The 21742-nt window shown below is 39.8% G+C and overlaps 1 protein-coding gene across 1 annotated transcript; it reads right to left on the bottom strand.

The window, feature by feature from the left end:
- Positions 1–199: 199 nt before the first annotated feature.
- Positions 200–20525, bottom strand: ireb2 (iron-responsive element binding protein 2). Its single transcript, XM_030053873.1, has 22 exons — positions 20458–20525; positions 17350–17436; positions 14664–14829; positions 13777–13914; positions 13189–13431; positions 12385–12454; positions 11381–11564; positions 10777–10916; positions 9922–10093; positions 9585–9685; positions 8950–9066; positions 8545–8704; positions 7627–7762; positions 7447–7531; positions 7189–7345; positions 6786–6910; positions 6439–6543; positions 6145–6287; positions 5370–5517; positions 4669–4791; positions 4232–4417; positions 200–3517 (listed from the first exon to the last, which is right to left on the bottom strand). Exons 1-22 carry the CDS (start codon positions 20480–20482, stop codon positions 3407–3409), a joined length of 2922 nt encoding a protein of 973 aa, XP_029909733.1. The 5' UTR covers positions 20483–20525; the 3' UTR covers positions 200–3406.
- Between the last annotated feature and the right edge of the window lie 1217 nt (positions 20526–21742).

Raw genomic sequence — 21742 nt, 5'->3', positions numbered from 1 at the left:
CACTTTTGATTTGGTTTATTTTGTACATTAGGGAGGAAAAAACTTCATTTTCAATGTTCTCTGTATTTTGTTTTACTTACAATAATAGTATTTTTTTTCATCAAGATTTTAGATAATATGAAATCAACAATATTTCAAAGGCACAAGTCTACATAGACTACCTAAAACAAACATGAAAATACTTGTATTCATTAATCCATCAGCTAAGTGTGTGGTTGTTGCATGTGGCTCTCATACAGTCAATGAGTTTGTAACACTTCACTTTTCATCAGCAAGTTCAAAATATAATGAACACTCATGGTCAGGAACCTCTCAGTTGCCCTGGAGGTCCAAATATCACTGGTGAGGACTTTGTAGGCTGTATTGTGTATTGAATGATTGTTTTTTTAATGGTGTAGTTTTTCCGCCCCTAGTTCTATCTATATTGTTGCAGTTTCTACTGACCGCCATAAGGTCAGTCGAGGCGAAAGAGTACACTCTGATTAATATTTCGGGCTGGATGAGGTTTAAGTGTAAATTGGAATTACATTGTTATAGCAGACATTTTATTGGCAAGCATATGTGCTGCACTGGGGCTTCATTAACAAGCTAACATGTAAACAAAGCTCTAATACTTATCTGGTGCATGCTAATGATTTCAGAGAGGTAAACTGGTGATATGGCTGCCCAAATCCACATTTAGCTGTGAAATCTGCACCTATTTACTTTCCTATTTTGAGTTCACACAGCACACCAGTTGAACTCTGCTGACTTCTCACAGACAGCTACCAGCTTTGCGTCATTTTCATTTATTAAAAACTATTTACAATGCGATGATTCAGAATTACAGACATCCAGACACTTTCTCATGTGTGCAACAATGCACTTGGTTTGCATACACTGCTCCTGTTAAGTGTGGGGGATAATGAAGATGGAAAAGAGGCAGCAATAGTGGAATACATGCTGCACGAAATATTGACAGTACAGGTAAGCCTTCGTGCAGAGCCGCTCGAACACTTCTGTCCAGAAACTTCCACCAAGCAATCAAAGAGATGCATTTCCATCAAATTCAAGTTCAACGCATGAAGGCGAACTGTGTTACTGTGAAGGAGTACCATGCCAAATCACAACAAAAACAGAGGAACCCTACATGTCCTGAAAACTGTAATGGTAATTGGTGTGAGAAGCAGTGTAGAACCCAACAGACTCTGGCAAAAGTATGATCTTCACAGAATGAGGCACCCAAAACAGCAAATGACATCAAGACAGGACAGTCTGCTACTTGGCTTCAGCTTATTTTGGCAGTCTGACAAGGCAAAACACTGTCTTTGTTCACTCTTAATAAAAAGGGTTTTGCAACAGTTCAGGCAGTTCATGGTTTCAAAATATTATAGGAGAGCGTAAGTATCAATAAATTACTATGATAAACAACCACGTTTCGTAACAGCCAACACAATATCATGCTCTCTAAAAATATATGCATAAAGGCTAATGTTCCAAATCCATGTTCAAAATATGACATGTTGCATTGGATGGATGATTTTAAATTTTAAATAGGGCTGTTGTCTAACAAAACAATCAAGCAAACAAACGAAAAAGTTAAGGGGGTCAAAATGATTTGTACATGCACAAATATCAAATCACAGAGGTGATGCAAACAAAAAGAATGAGAAACTGTATACGAGCTAAATTGGTGTAAACCTTGATAAATAAGGCCAGTACCTCACAATAAATGAAATGAACAATATTTGTATTATAAGCAAGGCCAATCCAAACTGACATTAAGTTGTAGTTCTCACTGGGTTGGATTTGACAGCCTCCTCATGCAATAGGTTTTTCCGATACTTGAAATTTGACCTGTCCACTTGCTGATGTGACCGGAAAGCGAACAGATCCCATCGCTGGACACAGATGTCGACGTACATCACAATGAGAAGCAACAAAGAGATGAAGGGCTACAGCTACGCTTGTCATTCCAACGCAGCTTTTACCATCTGAACACATCAAGTCACATTAAGTGCTAAGTCTGTTTTTAAAAATATATCTGCCAACACAGATGTCAAATCTTCTAAACCAGATGTAAATGTGGTAAAGCTCTGGCTAAGTAGTGGAACCAAAGGAGAGATATGAACAGAACCAAAGGAGAAACATAAAAGCCATTTTTAGGCCAAGTCTAGACATTCACCACTTCATCCAACTCAATGTTTTCAATCAGAAATTCAAAATCACATTGAAATAGGTGTAACCATAGCCGAGAACACCACTCGAACTATCTTTTGCCATCAGCACCAGCACAGCTGACAAACTAGTTTTTGCCATTTGTGATAATACTTAATAATAATAAATACTATCTTGTAATATCTTGTTTTATCCTTTCCATACAAATATGCATTTGTATAATTTTTTTTTAATACAGATTTTTTTTAATGCCCAAAATTCATCAAGCTTAAGGCAAGGTGGACATTTGCCACAGTGTAACTTGATTCAGTTTTGTGACTACTGATGTTGAAAAGCGCTTTTGTGATTCACATGATAGAGGACTGTATGTCAGCTATTTTTACACACGTGACTAACTGGTAAGGGGTACAAGTGCCCAGCAAAAAGGCATGTACCACAATTTTTTCCAATTACATTTTAAGCAGTGTGTGTACTGGATGTATAAGTGGCCATTTTGACTGCTTATACATGAGATGCAATATACTTGTCCATGAATTTCCATTAAGGAAGCTTTCTGGTCTGATTAAAAAGAGAAATTTAGGAGGACAGATGAGAATTTGCTGATTTCCACTGGGCAACTGAAACTGATTCTTCTTCTTCTTCAAGTTTTGAAATTTTCCAAAATTTTTGTCTGACTTTGCTTGGGATCTTGGGGGAAAAAAACAGGCTATACTGCACCTGAAACCAAGACAGCAAGCATCTTACTCTTTCGAGGCAATTTGGGAGTTTATTCATTTATTTACTTTGTCAGGGGATGGCTAGTTTGGTTGTGTTCAAAACCAGGAAGGACCGGTATGTTGTTGGCCAACCCCCTTCCTTTTTACAAATGATATCTCGAATCATTTGAAGGACTCTCAACAAAAGCTGATGTACAAAAGTCTTCTGTCAAGTCTGGTTTGAGTGCGCTCTGTTGATTGTGAATGTGACCACATTGTTTTGGCCTTCTTTCGATGACAAACGTAGTTGCAGAAACAGCTGTCTCCTGCAGGACAAGCAGCTCTCCTACAGGCCTTGAAACTGAGTTCTCATCTCTCCAAGGTGGAGTAAGAGTCTGGAGATGCTAACGCAGCTCAAACAGAGCATTAGCCTTTATGCTGCTCTTATGAGCTGTTTCTAGCCCAAGCTGAAGAAAACCTCTGTGAAATGGTGAGGGCCGCAGTTAATTCACTCAGTGCACATTCGGATGGCTTGGAACGGACTGCTGGATGTTTCAGAGCATGGTCCGAGCAACGTATCTGAGGAGTCCTCCATGCCGGTAAAAGACAAGGTCCGATTCACTTTCAAACAGAGCTGTGACACAGAAGGTCTTCCCTTGGCTGGTCTGCAAAAGAACAGAGAATTAACTCTTTAACTGCCATTCATCAAAATCTTGAAGACGCCTGCATGAACCTGCAAGTAAAATGTACTGACTTTCAGATGCCTCACACTGGAAGATTTGTTACTCTGCAGTAAAAACTGCACACAAAAATGTGTTTTGGATAACAGGCAATAATTTGATAATATAAAAAACCTAAATCTAACTACCCAGAAAGGGAACTCATTTTGGAACAACCTTGGGTTTGGCTTTAGCACAATACGGGGCCCAACTTGCCAATGTGAGCAGGCCCTGAGAGGTGAATTAGCTAATACAATTTTTCTTCCCAGTCTCTAAAGGTAAATATTTCCAATGCTGCAAAACATATCTGGGCGTTACTTGTCATGTCAACTTGATGCCATCATCATATAAGAATAATTTAACTGTAAAAGGCTCATCATTTGGTTTGGAAAAAGTGGCAAAAAGGATGGCAATACAAACAATACAATACAAAACAATGCAAACCAATTTTAATTATCCCTGCAAAGGGCAATTAAAAAGCAGCAGCTAAACTACTATTAATAGAGACAACACAAGTTGCTGTCGACGTAAGTGTTTCTTTTATCTTTTATTCATAAAGTGAATATATTAAAACAGTCTTCAAGTAGTTTGCTTAAGATGCACTAAAACCCAACATCTAAGCAGTGAGTGACAGTGCCAACCCAGCCAGGTGCTGCCTACCTTGACAGTGAGCTGCTGCCTCAGACTCATGTCGTCTGGCAGGGTGATGGTGAACCTCTCCTTCCCGCAGAGCTCCAGAGAGTCAGCGCTCTCGCCAGGCAAGAACTGGAGGGGCATGATGCCCATGCCCACCAGCTGGGTCTTATGCAGCTTCTCGAAGCTCTCAGCAATGATTGCACGCACTCCCTATCAATCACCCGAAAAACAGGTTAATGACTATACACTAAAAATGTGAAAAGGTTTCAATTCAACTCAATTCAATTCAAAAGGTATTAAGTTGGCCAAACAACTTAAGACACATTCAGTTTTATTTTAGCGCTAAAGTAATTACTAAATCATTAGTGGTATGGAGCATAAAGACAAGTGATTTTACAACCATAACCTGACTGACTGGTCAGTGTTTTGAAAAACTAAAGGTGCAGGTAGGTGTAGGTTACCAGCAGGTATGGTCCTTTGGCTACCCAGTCCCTGGAGTTTCCAGAGCCATAGCCTTTGCCTGCCAGGATGATGAGGGGAATGCCGTCTCTCTGGTAGCGCTCTGCTGCCTCAAAGACATCCAGCTGACCAAACATCCAAGTAGAGGACATGTTATTAGCAGTATGTGGGGGAAATTAATCAAGCTAACTAGTCTCGTCATAACCTGCAGCAACTGATAAATGAGTGATGTCCAGGGTGGCCCGGTTATGACAATATCCAATAACTCAAAAGGTTTGATTTCTACAACAGCAAAACTCTCCAACTACAGCCATGTGTAAAGTATCATTTTAATCAGTGCAAATCACTGAGTGACCAGGCAGGTTTTCAATGTCTTGGCTATAAGTTTCTGTTAAACTGCTAACCATACAAGAAATGTGAAAGAATTGCTTTACAATTGTTAAAGTAATGCCAGTCTAAAATGGTCTTGGTCCAGAAGAATTCCCCCAATGCTTAAAGAAGATGTTTAATATTGGCACTGCTAAAATTAAAGCATAAAAAAATCACCATATCTAAAACAAATGTTTTCTGTTTTGTAAATGTAGGGCATTAGACTAGTACTTAAAGATATCAACACTCAAAAGCATTCAACCGTTATCAGAAGTAAAGGCCCAATTTGTTTATATCCCTAACACATGCACCTCTGAAATAAAATTTCACTCACTGTCTGGCCTGAAGGAATGTGCAACGTCTTGGGACTTGGTTTGCCGATGAAGCGATTTTGGAGCTTGATGCTTGCGAAAGTGCCTCGGGTCATCACTGCATCATTCCCCCTGCGTGCGCCGTATGAGTTAAACTCCCGTGGTGTCAGGCTGAGGGAAGGTATGCAAATGGACAGTTCAATAAATTTGAATTTGAGCTGACACATGGAGTACTTCCAGGATCACAGTAGATGCCTGGCCTACAGCTGACACAAAGGAGCCTCTATGATAGATGGCATGGTAGAAGGGCAAAACTGCCTCATTTACTCGGTCTATGATGGCTCAACTGAGAATGAATTGAGAAAGGTGGTAAATGGAGATTTTCTGGAGGCAATATTGAATATTCAACACTGAAACCACAGATTTTATCATCTACTTTAAAAAACACGTTATCATTAAACATTTAAACAATCTGTAGATCCACAAATCATTCTGATTTACTGGCATCCCACAATCACTTGGACATCAGGTTCAATGACATTTCAATGACTTTCAACGTCTCCTTTTTTTGAAACTCAAGGACTCAAAATTGGCAGAATTTGGGATAAGATGATTTGTGTTTTTTCATTATTAGCTTGTTTTTCAGCTCAGCACCTGCCCTTTCTTGGCATGAATATACATTCTTAGTTTATACATTGTTCAAAATAAGACACCACAGAGGACTCTTTTTGGCCTTCATGACAGTGTCAAGAAGTCATTAAGTATCTGATGATTCCCACAGTGATAGTGAAGTCTGACCGTTTGCTCAGCAGGTACTTGGCAGCAGCGCTGACCCTGGCGATGCTGCCAGCAGGTGAGATGTGGTCCGTGGTCACCTTGTCCCCAAGAAATAGTAAGGCATGGGCGTTCTCTATAGACTGCGGAGGCTGTGGGTCTTTACTCTGCAATGAGAGACAGGCAAAAGCAGGGGCTGCTTACCATTTGTGTTTTAGGAGCATTAATTGCAATATTATTTTAACAGAGGAAATACTGATCTCTTTGTTGGACCATATTTGGCAAAACAACAATTATCCCAAAAGTCAAAAGTCTTACCAATTTGTTGAAAAAAGATGGAGAACGGATGTATGTGGACTTGTGATCCCAGGGGAAAACCACACAATCTGGGCAGTCAAGGTTGTTCCAAAACGAGTTCCCTTTCTGGGTGAGATCAGAGAGGGAACAAAGTCAGTAGCTGCCATAGATTTAATTGACTGAGATGAAAAAGGAAACACACAACCACAACAGAGCTCTACCTTAATGTTCATACAGCACATTAAACAAACAGTATGGACGGATATTGTCAAATATTGCTGCTGCCAACTCGTCTGAACCTGAAGTAGAGATAAGGTAAGGAGAAGAGAGCGTTCAGCAAAGTAATTGGGGTGTGACATTCCCCTCACCTCCATCCTGCCTGTGCGATCCCTGAAGATTGAGGAGATAACAGTGTCCTCCTCTGTCTGCAGAACCTCCTCCCTGGATGGCCAGACATCACGCAGGTACACCTCCTTCCCATCCGATGTCACACCTGCTCAAAGGACAGGGGGTCCGATATTAACACCATATAAAGATACCCACCAGTAAGCAAACATAAGCTGTCAAAAAGCCATGTTCACAAAACCAGCTTCACAGAGCAAATTCACAGCATAGAGACAATACCAGACAAAACATGAAGCATGGTGTTGTAGTTTTCAATAAATATCTGTCAAGCCTGTTTCACATTTTCAGTTGAGTCATGTCTTCAAATTTTGGCTTAGAATGAAAAATGAGAGGGTTTACTTCTTTCATAGTTAAAACAATATTTACCTAAAGGCTCTTTCTCAAAGTCAATGTCCACAGTGCCTGCAATGGCATAAGCTACTACCAGGGGAGGTGAAGCCAGGTAGTTGGCACGCACACAGTCACATAGGCGTCCTTCAAAATGCCTGTTGCCAGATAACACTCCGCAAGCCACCAGATCCCCCTGTGGCAAAATATATGGTTAGAATTTAAAAGTTGTGAAATGTGTGTGTGATATTTATCTATTCATCCATTAACACAGTCCAGAGGTTATGAAGGTCTTACATGTTTGATTGCATCAACGACTGCATCTGGTAACGGCGCTGTGTTCCCTACACAGGTGGCACAGCCGTAGCCTATCACCTCAAACCTGTGGCACAAAGGAAATAAGACAGTCAGACGACTTAGGTGTGTGTGTTGGGTGTTTGTGTGTAGCTGTGTGTGTTGGTTTGTACTGATGCTTACCCCAGTTGGCTGAGGTACGGCAGGACTCCGCTGGTATTGAGGTAGTGAGTGACCATGCCACTTCCAGGAGCCAGACTGGTCCGAATATAAGGCTTGACCACAAGCCCCGCCTCCACAGCCTTCTTGGCCAGAAGACCTGCCAATCACAGCAACAGCTGCATTGTGGGCTACGTGTCTGCAAAGTTGTCATACTTCAAGAGACTGAGCAATCTGCAGTCACAAAGTGGCATACTAATGCTGTCGTCATCTGAAGAAAATCCGCAGAGAGGGAAGTGACTGCACTTTTTGATTTGACTTATGTAATTTACGTTTGCAAGAATGTACTGATTTCTAGCAGAATTTTACAAATTGCTGTCTATAACTTACGTACTTTTATTGCACTGTCCAAATTGCTTCGATACTATCAAGTATTGAAAATTGCCATGGTACTGAACTTTGTAACTGAGTGCCATGCGGGACCAGATTTTGATACTTAAGGAATAAATTTCATCATTGTCAGTGAGCCAATAAGCATGCAGCATTCTTCTGCCAAGATCTAATAATGCTGGTGACTGGCTGTCTAATGTTACATGTCATAGATTATGAAGGAAAAATAATATGTTACACCCAGAGACATTATAACATCTATTTTATAATAATTATTATAATTATTATTATTTCATAATAATTAATTTATAAAATTCGCATTGAAAAAAATTTTGCTCACTATGTGGTATTGAAATCAAGGTATCAGTACTGGTATCGAAAATTTGTGAACGATAACAGTTTAAAAAATAGACAAAACAAAAAAGAGAAAAACAGAAAATTACTACACAAATTATTGCATCCAGATGATGTTAGATGATATTAGGAATATTTTCAGAGGAAATTTATCGCAGTTTCCTCTTTTGAGAATTATCCAAAGCATGAGTGTCTCACCTGCAGTCAGCATGACAGATGGGTTGCAGTTGTTGGTGCAGCTAATGACGGCAGCGATGACCACCGAGCCATGAGCTAGCTGGTACTCCTGGCCACAGTGCAAGAAAGGAACCTGGGTCCCCTGCTTCTCCTTAGAGATGTGGAAGCCTTTAAAGCCGACCTGAAGGGAGCCAGAGAAAAAGTAGCTGCTTTGTTACAGCAGACAACACATTGAAATACAAATGATGATGGCATGTTTAAAATCACTAAGTCTAATTGTCAAAGCTCTCAAAATGATGGCAATGAAAAACCTGTTTTGCGTCTAGTATCTCAAACTTCTAATCTTTTTTTTTTTTTTTTTTTTTTAAATTCAAGCCAGTATTAAGTAATGGTAAAAAAAAAATTGTTGTATTTATTGTCTGTTACCTTCTCATCTAAACACCTCCGGAAGTCTTCCTTCATGCTGTTGACTGCCACTCTGTCCTGAGGCCTTTTTGGCCCACTCACATGTGGCATGATGGAGCTCAGGTTGATCTCAATCACCTGCACAAAGAACATGCCTTTTTCTCACTGTTCATTATACAAGCTGAAGTTCTTCGACTCCCGCACTCTTAGCTTGTTTTTGCAATCACGGCCATGCTGAAAAATGTCAACCCATCATCTCATTTCTGATTTTTTGAACTCAGAATTACAGCACTGTTGACTAGGAATGAATGTGGGATCAAAAAATGCATTTAAACAGTGTTAACCCACGATCTCTTTGTTTTTCAAGAAAAATATCTAAGGAATCTCATTTCTTTACCCAGGACTTCAGTACTATACATAAATGTTTCAGGGACTCCTGGCATATTTGTTGCAGCTATTTTCAGGCATAGAAGCTTTGACCCTTTCAGTCACGTGCAGGATGCTTGCAATGTTGGCAATCTGAAAATTTCTGCTTAGTCTACCCTCACTCTATCTAACAGTGTCAGCTTAAGGACTGACATGTCCTCCATGTCAGTCCCCTGAGACACTGAGAATGCAGGACAAAGTATGCAGCTGAAAAGAAAGGTAGAAATTACCTCTGAATAGTGGGGGTCTTCTGAAGGGTCCTCATAGCTTCGAAAAAGTTTTACAGCCTTCATGTAAGACTCCAGCAGTTCAAGTTTTTCCTGGGTAAAGTCTGGAAGGAATATCATTCAAATAAGACAGTGTTGGGATAAGGGACAGGTTAACCCACAGAAAAACCGCTAAATAGACAATACATTTAATGCATTCAATGGAAAATTCATAAACACTTAAAAGCTATGAAACAGAGAAACAAGAGACAGTGAAAGCACAAGCTGATCTATGGTAAGTAAGAATAAATCAAAGATTAACTTTGTGGACCAAACTCCTGATAGACAATAGATGACTCACTTGTCTTTTTAAAGTGCTTAAGTGTGACGTGGTCTACAGGGAAGAAGCTGACAGTAGCATTGTATTCTGGGCACATGTTGGCAATGGTGGTGCGGTCCGGGGTCGACAGCTGGGAAACACCAGGTCCAAAGAACTCCACAAACTTTCCAGCAATCCCAGCTTGTCGCAGGTGCTGAAACATTAATCAGTCACAGGAAGGATTTAGGTGCATTTATGATAGATTTCAGTGCATTATAAACAAAAACTTGATTCCTTATAAACAGTGCCATCAGTTGTCTTTGCCACATCTGCTTCATTTCTGTTTCTAATGCAGTTCAGAATGCTACAATTATTTTGCAGTTGTAATTTCAAAGCACATCCACATTACAGATGTGACATGTGCACCGATGCATTAAGACAGAGTGGGAACTCCTAATATTTGTATCCACGGTTGCACAGCAATAAAAAGGTATCACCAGCATTTCCACTCAATGTTAAATTTAAGTTTGACAAAACATTTTTTTACATGACCAAAATTTTGGACACACTTAATTTTCAGAGGACATATTAAAGATTATAGTATTCTTTTTTATCCTGCTGGGGAAGTGAACATAATTATTATTATGATGCATTATGGTATACAGGGCCAACTGGTTTGTAAATTAGGCCAGTAGAAAATATAATTTGCATATATTTAGATATGCAAATCAGTTTTCCTACTAACATGTGCATTTCCAAAATGACACACTGACAAGAATTTATTGCAGACATTTTAATGGAGCAGTATTTTGTTATCTCCCAAGGGTGAAAGGTGTACATCTATGTGTGTCAGAGGGACATATCATCCTAACTGCACAAAGAGCAAAGCGCTGTTACCTTGGTGATGCCCAGGACAATGTCTATGGAGGTGGTCAGTGGGTTGACGGAGCCCACCAGTTTACATCCCACCACCCGGGGAAGGGTCAGAGACACCGGCTGGCCCAACATCACAGCCTCTGACTCAATTCCCCCGACACCTGGCAGAAGAAAGCAGCATGCATAAACATTAGGAGCGTTCAGCATTGATGCAAGAGCAGAGGTGTGTTTGCAAGTGCAGTGTGCTGTTGGCTGGAGTGTAAACAACTACAAACCATTTGCATAATTTATTCTGAACATTTTTGATTCCTTTTCATCAAGGTTTTCCTTTTGTTTAGTCCCTCAATATTTTTCTCTGTTTGAACTCTTTTATCCCCTCTCTTTCTCTTGCAAAAGGTGAATACCCACCAGGAACTGACCAAGCAGGTTAAAAAAGTTGAAATAAAAAAAACATAATTCTATTAAAATCACATCAATAACAATCTCTGCACACACATACTGAATTCCAGGGGCAACAACAGACTGAAGAATGTGGTAGACAAACACATGTTGCTATAGAGGAAACCATATTTCTAGTAAACCCACATGTAACTGCTGACAAAAATATGTGGCTTAAAAGTTTTACCCCAGCCCAAGATGCCCAGGCCGTTGATCATGGTGGTGTGTGAGTCAGTTCCTACAACACTGTCGGGGTAGATGAACTCGTCGTTGACTTGGACCACTCTGGACAGATACTCCAGATTCACCTGGTGGACTGCGCCAACATCTGGAGGTATCACGTTCACGTTCTTGAACGCTTTGGAACACCACTGTTTGGTGGGAGATTGGAAAAAGGTAACGACAGTTTGTACAACATTTCTCTTGAGCCACAGACACTTCGAGTTGTGTAGGATTACCTCTATCAAAATGGGACAAGCACAAAGTTTGGTGACTACTATGAACTCTCTCCATGGCACAAAAAGTATTTGTTTTTGTGATTTCTCCAGCTGTCACTTCTAAAAATGTCTGACAAACAACTGCTTTAAGCCACTACTTAGTGCTATAATGTGTAAAACAAGTTTATCAATATGTTGTTCAAGATTTAACATTTGATATAAAAGCTAATTTATTTACTTTCCTAATATTCAATGGCTGTGCCACCAAATTCACACAAGTTCCATCATTGTCCATTAATCCTAACATGCTGATCTTTCACTTTCACTAATGTGAAAACACATCTTTACTCCTCTATTTTGCCCCTCTGTCCACACTAAAACGGAGTTTCCTCCACTGAAAACTGAGCTTTTTGAAAACGCTCTCCCAAGTAGATATATTTGAAAATGTCGGCTTTGTGTTGTAGTGCAACCAGCAAGAACAGGGAAAGCGGAGGAACATATGACTGTCATGTGATCCAGGCTGGAACTAAAGTGACCAAAATGGCAGCCAAAGTAGTACAAGCGTTGTTCTATGCATGCCTCTTATAGAATTTCAAGCTTTTTCTGCGTTGTAGAGTGGATGACCAACATTTAGAAAACTTTGTAAAAACATTAACTTGGACAAAATACAATTTGACACGATAATGGCGTTTTCAGATTTGTCCGGATCAGTGTGGACTTGGCCTCACTCTCTCCAGTTGTGTCCATCCTGTACCTTAAAGAACTGAAGCCTCTCTTTATTTCTGATCAGTTCCATCTCCTGATTCTTCAAGGCTGTTTCGGGTCTGACAAGAAAAAGGAATAATACAACAATATGTTATGCTCCTTGAGTGATGCTGACCCCCTATGGGCCTATCAGTAACAACAATGCCACCTCAGGTTGACCTGTACCTGCACCCACTTTGGCTAATCTATGTTGTTTTGAAATGGCTGAGATGCAGTTGTAAGATACATAATTTCTAGGATTTGACAGAATCCCAGTGATATCTGCAATGTTGAGAGAGACGGACAGATGTTTAGTTACACTTATTTGAAAAATGATTTATGAATGAATAAAACCTCTGAAAATTCCTATGTTTGGTTGAAAGTGTAAACAGTCCAGTTAATTGATTATTTGGCAGATAAAAAGGGATTCTATCAAACTTGAAATACAATGCAATATAATCAGAAGTTCGGATTACTGAGTAACTGCAAAATGAATAAGTGACACTTGAAAAAATGAAAGCTGAATTCCTCTACTTTATAGCTCAAATTTAAATCTCAGAGTGACAAACAGGCTGCTCCACATCTTAAACAGTTTCTTCACCATCACCATATGAGGTAGAAATGGTGTTGCAAAATCTCTACTGGTACACACATATCTACCTGCATACATAATATACGATACACTGCCCACTAGTACTAACTAAATTAACCCGCACCCTAAAAAAATAAGAGGTCTGGGGTCTGTTCCTTTTTGCTGTCACATATCAGCAGACCTACACTGTATTAATGTGTGTGCTGGTTCTACAAAACTTACTCAGAGACAGGCTGCAGGTGGAAAGGGCAGAGGAGGGGTGTGTTCTCTATCTGCTGGACAGAGGCTGGAGGGTGACCTGGGGATGTTGGGGGGTCACTGCATCCACTTTTACTACAGGAGCTCCGCTGGCTGCCACACTGCGAGCCTCCTCTAGGCAGAGGCCGGGGAGGGGTGGAACGAGGATGTGCCTGGCTCTGATTTTGGACGTCCCCTCCACCCGGGTTCGGTGCGTTCTGTATGGCACTGTGGACACGACATAACACATAAGTGAAAATATGCTCAAGGGGCTGGTGGGAGCGCTGCTTTTTGGCTAACCACACCAAACGAAGATATTAAGATATCAGATATACACAAACAAGATTCTACAACTTGCTGCTAAGGCATCTTACCGTTCTGAGAGAACACTATAGCTCAAATGTCTGTAGACTAAGAGACTGCCATCCAAAAACTAAAGGTCAAAGCAAATTTCCATCAACAACTTTGCATCTGCTCCAAGTGTCCTTTAGAAAGACACTAAACCTTCACCTTCATGTTCTCTCTCACTTAAACTCACTCCTGACAACAGTAAAGATGTAAACACAAACCCACCATTTGCTGAAGTCAATCTGTAGCGAGTGGTCTACAATGAGGTCAGTGGGGCACATCGGGCTGATGAGGCCTGGGTCCACACCATGTTTGGCTACTGCGTCTCTCATGGCTGCAAGGTCCACCATGGCGGGTATGCCCCTGTGAAAAATGAAACAAACAAACAAACAAAAAACTTAATCTCTACCACTGTTATCCAAAATCCAAGGGGCAAGTTTGAATCCCCAGGGATTTAGAAGATATGCTATTTGGACTATTGTAATGCAACTCAGTTTTAAGGCAAAACGCTGATGGAGCTGTAACGAAAATGAAGCAGCTTGCTTATTTCAAAACACTTTGATGACACAAAACCTGATAAGCTATAACGCCTGCTTTTTGCATTTCTACTTTGTTAATATGAATGAGCACTTTTGTCCACAATCCATCATAAATGTTAAGTTCATCACCCAGGCATTGACCCAGCCCCTCACTTTGATGTATCTACATGAAAGCTAACAATATTTATCATCACCATCTTAATATTAATACATATATTTATACAGCACTCATGATCATCAAAACAAGAGTTTCGATGAGAATCGAAAATGATGTCCTTCAAACAAAGGACTAAGAGGAAAGACACATAACAAAGTAAAATACCTAATACCAATACCACCTACAAGCAAATTTTAAAAATAGAGTGACATTTTCAGAGACAACTTGAGTAAAAGCAAGTCTCCATACATAAAGCCATACATAAAGACACAGAACATAACAGACTAACTCTATGTTGTTTAGTCTAAGAAACTGACAGGATCTCTACTTTTAGATTGGCCGATATTCAAGCTTTGCAACGCGTAACAGATTTTTTAAGTGAACACTGTCACTGACGTAAAGACTGTCAAACTCACGTGAAGTCCTGGAGAAGGACTCGAGCTGGGGGGAACGGCACCTCGGCTGTGTTCTGCTGCTGCTGCCAGTCCAGAATATTCTGAACATCCTCCTCTTTCGTATAAAAGCCATCGCACTTCCGAATGGCTGCCTCCAATAGAACACGAATGGACAAAGGCAGCTTCTCTAAATAGATGAAACAACCAAACAAACAAAAAAGTTAGTGGTATTTAAACACCCGTGATAAACAGCAGCTGATTACATCTTCAGACTGTTCAATGTCCTTTGGAACTTTCCCTTTTTCATACATAAAGTTGGAAACCAATGTAGGTTCTTAAAGACTAAATTCAGAATTTATTTGGCTAGCTAAGTTATAGGTATATAGTAGAGGACAAAATTATTAGCCCCCCTATGAAATTTGAAGTTTCTTCAAGATTTTCCCAAGTACTTTTTTTTAACAGAGCAAGGAATTTTCAACATAGCATTTCTGAACATACTAGTTTTCTTTAGAAGACACAAATTATTTGTATTTGCACACCAAAACAGAATTATTTAAGAAAAAAACTAAAATGACCAGGGACATTAACATTAGACCCCTTTAAGAAATGACCATTTTTTAAGTCATTGCACAAACCACTTTTGTGCAATGATGTGCTTTAACTTCAAAGGTGATGTGCTTAGAGGTGATCAGGTGAATCAGGTGATTTCACTCAACAATTAAGTTAAAACATGGTATAAAAGCCTCAGTATGGGTCATTGAGCTGTCAGTTGAGAAAGCACTGTGCCGAAAACTAAAGAAATCAGTTTGGGCTTAAGAAAAAGAATTATTGATGCACACAAAGCAGGAGAAGGATATACAAAGCTATCCAAGCGTTTCCAAGTGTCAAGAACTGGAGTGAGAAGTATAATCCAGAAATTCAAAGACAGTTACACAGTATAGAACAAGCCTGGCAGAGGTAGGAAGCGAAAGATTTCAAAGACCCTGGAAAGAAAACTAGTGAGAGATGTGTCTAAAGACCCCAGAACAAATGCCAAGACACTCGTGAATGACTTGGCCACATCAGGAATCGTAGTCTCTAAGAAGACAATCACTAGAGCTCTGCACAGGAATGGACTGCGAGGTTGCAGACCAAGAAAACTCCACTTTTGAAGAAGAGACACCTTCAAGCCAGACTTAAGTATGCTCAGGACAACCTGGAGAAAGATTATGCATACTGGAAGCGTGTCCTATGGTCTGATGAGACTAAACTAGTGCTCTTTGGCCATAGAGACACTGCTTATGTTTGGAGAAAAAAGGGAGAGGCATATAACCCAAAGAACACCGTTCCCACAGTGAAACACTGTGGTGGGAGTATTATGCTGTGGGGATGCTTCAGTGCATCTGGAACTGGAAATCTTGTCAAGGTGGAAGGAATCATGAACAAAGAAAGACGTGAAGATTTTGAAAGAAAACCTTAAGCAGTCAGCAGTAAAACTGGGTCTGGGTCATCGCTTCATCTTCCAACATGACAACGATCCAAAACATACGTCTCGGTGAAGAACTATCTCCAGAAGACCAAAGTGAATGTAACTGATTGGCCTGTACAAAGCCCTGACTTAAATCCCATTGAAAATATGTGGGGTGACCTAAAGAAGAACGTCCATGCCAGAAGGCCATCAAATCTGGAGGAGCTTGAGAGATTTGCCAAAGAAGAATGGGCTGGGATTCCTCAAAAGAAGTGTCAGAGACTTGTTGAAAACTACAACAAACGACTGCAGGCTGTTATCCAGCAAAAAGGACACAACTGACTATTAGGATCCGGGGGGCTAATAATTTTGACCCTGGTAGTTTTTGTTTTTTGTGGAATATTTTCCTTTCTGTGTGCAAACTAAAATAATGTAAGCATCCATAATAAAACTAGGATGTCTAAAAATGTGTTGCACTGTTTAAAAGCACTTGGGAAATACTTTTAAAACAATGACATTTTTGTAGGGGGGGCAAATAATTTTGTCCTCAACTGTATTTGCACGTCCTGTAAGACTAGTGATATCTTTTTGTTTTATGTGACAATGTCTCCACCGTATCCTGGGACCCACCAGTTGAGAATACAACATTAAATTTAGACTACAGTCCACAAGGCTCACAAGTGTGAAAGGAGAGAGGTGATTTGTGGAAAATGGGGAACACAATCAGGGAAGTCCAAAAGGAGAAAAATCCAAGGTTTTTAATCTTCCCTTGTATCAGCCAGTTTAATAAAAAGGTTTTTACTTTTTTCACACAGGAGACTGTGTCTTGGATTCTTTCCTTGTTAAATTTAAATTGTACAGCACAGTATGCTGTGAGCTAAAATAATGTGTGCAGTAGTAACAGCGTGATAATTACAGTAATTACAGTAACATTGTCAAATTGTACTGCCTGAAACAGTACTTGTACTTATTTACTAGATTTCTAATTTATTTTGATCCTGAAAACTGCAACACAAGTAGAAAAATCATTTGTTTTTATTATATTTCATTTTAGAAAATAATGTTAATAGCCATTTTTAGTGCGTTTTCCCTTTAAAGTAGTCTTTGTACCAACAAAAAGGCTTTCAGCTAAAGAATGCCAAGCAGTTGTTGGCATTTTTGTGTAGGAGTCTTGTCTTGCTATGTGTTACTACTTATAAATAGGAGAAACATTTCCTGAAGATCTGTGTCCTTTCTTTTGTTCACAGGGCCTTGACTCACCATATCTTGGATCATTTAATTTCTGTGGATTGAAGAACTTGAGTTTGCCATCTTTCAGTGTGTCAATCAGATGGCTGTATGGGTGCTCTGCAGAAGGGAAACAAACATGTCACAAAACAACTTCTACAATGCTAGTTATCGGAGCATAGGTTTACTCTGATGTTAAATCTGTGTTTTTGGTGCAGCTGAAAATGTGTAGTTGCCAGTTATTCCCAAGTAAAATCTATCTATACACTTGGCTTATTATGTGCTGTTTAGTTGTGGACGGTGCAACCCTTGTCATTAGGATGAGAAATTACCTTGTCACCAGCCAAGTACTGGTGTATTTGACTACAGCTGCACAAATATGACAGAAATGATCATGAACAACATCTTTTTTTTTTTTTTGCAAATTTGCACCTATGCATGAATTTCCACTTTTTCAGTACAGTATTCTGCAGAGTAAAAGAAGAGTAAAAGAAGCTGTGAAATCGTGTTTTCACTCTTACTCTCTGACTCTTGTAGTTCTTATTTACAAAATTAAAAAATTACCGGTACTACTAATAATTACAACTTCATTACTCTGAAGCACTACTACAAACCTAAGACAAGATTTGCATGGAATTTGGACTTTATTGTCGCCATATGGTTTAAAACTATCTCCAAATGATAGCCAATGATCCATTTCTACGAACTGCAAAATTTTCATTAGGAAAACATAGTTTATGTAAGCATTCTCTTTTTATTCCAGTTGGAGCTGTCTGGTTCTCAATCTTTTGTTTTAGTCACACAGGTGTAGGTTACAGATTAAGAAGATGTAAATATTGCTTGTAATAGCCAAGCCAGTGCTGAGACGCTTTTGCAACACACAGTCTAGTCTTGGCATCACTTGCTAGACTCTCCACAGGATATCGCACTGTAGGTTTGGCTCTCAGCTTACTGCCTTTTGAAACAAGCAACACTTTCAAGTTCACGGGGAAGCCAAGGCTGTAGAATATTCTTGAGTAATCTGGGTTTAAATGACGATGTGGGTTTTAAAAATCTCCACTGTTTTTACATTGACTCATATCTCAAATTCGTCTTTCCAGAATAAATACGGAAGGAAGGGCGCCTTGAAGAACAAACATGCAAAACTGTGTGATCATCAGGGAGTGCACATGGGAAAATGGAGGCCCTCATACCAACTAAAGACAAGAATGTAATATGGCACTGACGCACAGATCATAGAACTGGTTAGGTCTGATTCCAACAAATCTGATATTGAACCTGTGTGAATAGTGCATTGGGATTCCAAGCATCTCCATCATCAAATACAGTGTTTTCTTCAACACTCATTCACTAGTGGTGCAACACCACCACAAGAACACTATCACAAGTGCAGGGCAAAAAGGAAAATAAAAGAACACATTATAATTTAGCTCAACTTAACTAAGTAAGAACAAATAAGCTTAGAAATATCATCATCATGCACTAATATAAGAAAATTGCTTATGATGCAACCTCCACTGGGACCAAAACCAAATGAGAAATGAGCCAGAATTTAAAATTTTGCTACGCTCATATTATATAACAGGAATCAAACTGTCAGAATGGGTTGAAGGTCCAAAGCAACATGCAGACCTAGGTGTTCAAACAAGCCAGTGCAATGTCAGCCACAAATGAAAAATCCAACAAATTGCATTTAAGATAATGTAGCAAAATTATCTATATTGTGCAATTTATTGATTTTATTTGTTTTATTTTAAATGAATTTATTATTCCATAGACTGGGCTGCAGACAGTATATGTTGTTGGTGACACCAGAATTCAGATAAATCAGGGTCAGTTGTTGGGGCACAAGTTTCTGGATAATATTGGCCACCTGCAACCTCAATGGAGTAACATTTTCTAGCATCAAGTTTGTATCTAATATCCTCACCATCAGAAGTTAATGAAAAATTACCCCCACTCAGCATTACTATAAATCAAATTCAGAGGGAACACTAATCTAGTAGCACAAATACAGTATATCTACACTCAGGAAACTGAGCCCATAGCTGGAGCCGAGATCAAATAACGCATCCAAGCTCCTTAAACACCGATGGTAATTTCTGTTTCCATTTACGTGACAACCTAACCTCATATTTCCCCACTTCACGATGATGCCTTTGTCTAACCCGCTAGCGAGCCAACCTCTTTTTAATAACTGTATTTATGCAAAAACCTGAGGACCAGGCTTGGCTATTACAAAGCACGTCAGCTGGGAAATGTATATTAAGCTCTGTCATCTGGGGGGAAAAAAACTTAACAATAAACTGATCTTATTAAAGCTTGCCTTAAAATTGTTTTTAACTAAAGAAAGAGCGATCTGGACAGCTTTCTGCACAACTGCAGAAGGCTGGGTAACTGGATTGACGTTACTCTTTTATTTAGGTGTTTGTTTAGTCAAACAATGGCACATTGTGTTGGCCTATTTTAGGGCTATATAATTTCCCACAGATGCAATGTTATAAGAGAAAAAAAAATCACACAGATGCAGTCTAAGTGAATGTTATGATTTGGGGAAATGGGATATAAATAGGATAATAGCTGCGACAGCCCTGGCGTTTGTGAACGCCATCACCGACTAATGTTTCCTGATGACAGGGACTACGAGTTAACAAGCTACGGGTGGGAGGTAAGGTTAGCTGGTGGCTAGGTTCACGTTGCTAACATGGGTTCTTATCATTAAACACACATTAGCTAACTAGCTGGTTATCGACCCCCCAGCCAAATGTCTTAAGGAGATAAGCAGAGCCACGGAAGCCATTCACAAAACATTAGCTTACAGCCGCTAGACAATAAATTAGCCTGCTTGTGAAGTGTAGGACGTCTTATTAAGTGCAACAGAGCAAGGGCAATGCTGTCTTGCGACAGCTAACTTAATAGCGTTAGCTTGGAAATGGAGCAAGCTAAGCTCATACTGACTTACTACCGTTGCGGAGCTAGTTAATCTTAGCTATCATCTATCTGATCATTTGACGCCGGTTAAGCTTAAGTAACGCTCATTTAAAAAACGGCAGACATTTCGCTCTCTAAAGATATAAATCGTGGAGGGTAATGGGCTGATAACGACTTGCTAGGTGAGGTTAGCTAACGACATCTCTTTACCTTTGACTGAGGAAGTGAGCGCCATGATGACTTCTGAGATCAACACGACTCGTTCTCACGATGGCAACACCAAACCGACCAATCACAGCGCAGTGTTTTACAGCCGCGCCCACTTATCATTTACTACCAAAATAAAACACACACACACACACACACACACACACACACAAGTGTAAAATACACACGCATATATCCGTTTATTGAAGATGCACGCACATCTGTGAACCCGTAACATCTAGGATAATAATAACAGGACATGGTCTGCTACAAAATATCTGATTATATGATTATTAACAACGAACTTGTATGCAATACATGCAGCGGACCAACAAAGCAAATGCATTTATGTTTTGTTGTCCAGTGTGGTATTGCTTTGTGTCAAAATGCCAAGACAATAAATGTAAGAATAAATAAATCATAAAATTTATATTTAGAAATAAATGAAGCAATCCAAAAAGCCATTGTAAAAACATGTGACGTGCTGACAGTCTAGGAGGTTTTATTGTACCTTCAATTCAATTGCAAACTTGCCTCATCACCAGTCAATGGTTACTCTGTGATTCTTGTGGTTTTGTTAAGTCACTGAATAGCAGCTGTCTAGAGCCAGAACGCTGAATAAACCACAAGATTGTGCACATCAACCCTCTGATCAGAGGCCTGTACCATAAAGCTGGATTAACATAGTCAGGCTTTCTCTTACGTATCTGGCTTCACTTAACGAGACATCAGCACTCAGGATTTTCGGTACCATAAAGCCGGCTATCAACTCACTAATTCAACCCAGGCTTTCCAATCTTGATCTGTGCGCGCTCACATAAAACGGGCGGAGTTTGCTGCATGCGACCAATCGCAGACATGGAAAAATCTATCCGAGCCGTATACGTCACAACCGAGGAGTAGACAATAATCATTAATAAATACGAGGAATATAAATCAATATTCCAGGCAAAAAGCAACACAGTTGCAGTAGCCAAAAGCCGCAAGGAATGGCGGCAAAAAATCTCCGACTGTGTCAATGCGTAAATTAGTGGGATTATAATATTACTTCCCCACCATGACGGCACGAGTCGATCTGACTACAGTAACGTGTGTGTTCAATAAATGAATGTGTCTCCCACTCAGCCACACACTGGCCCTCTCTCACAGTGAGGGTCGACCCTCGCTGGACCGCTGCCTTCAGTTTGAGTTTCGTCAGAATCGTCACTTTGATTCAACTGGTTTTGATATTTCATTTTATAAAGCATCTGACGCCTCGTGATTATTCTGCTGGTTAAAATATTATTTC

Source organism: Myripristis murdjan, chromosome 6 (assembly GCF_902150065.1).
Source record: "Myripristis murdjan chromosome 6, fMyrMur1.1, whole genome shotgun sequence".
Classification (NCBI taxonomy): domain Eukaryota; kingdom Metazoa; phylum Chordata; class Actinopteri; order Holocentriformes; family Holocentridae; genus Myripristis; species Myripristis murdjan.
The sequence above is the reverse complement of the archived record's forward strand: the minus strand, read 5'-3'. Positions and strand labels throughout refer to the sequence as shown.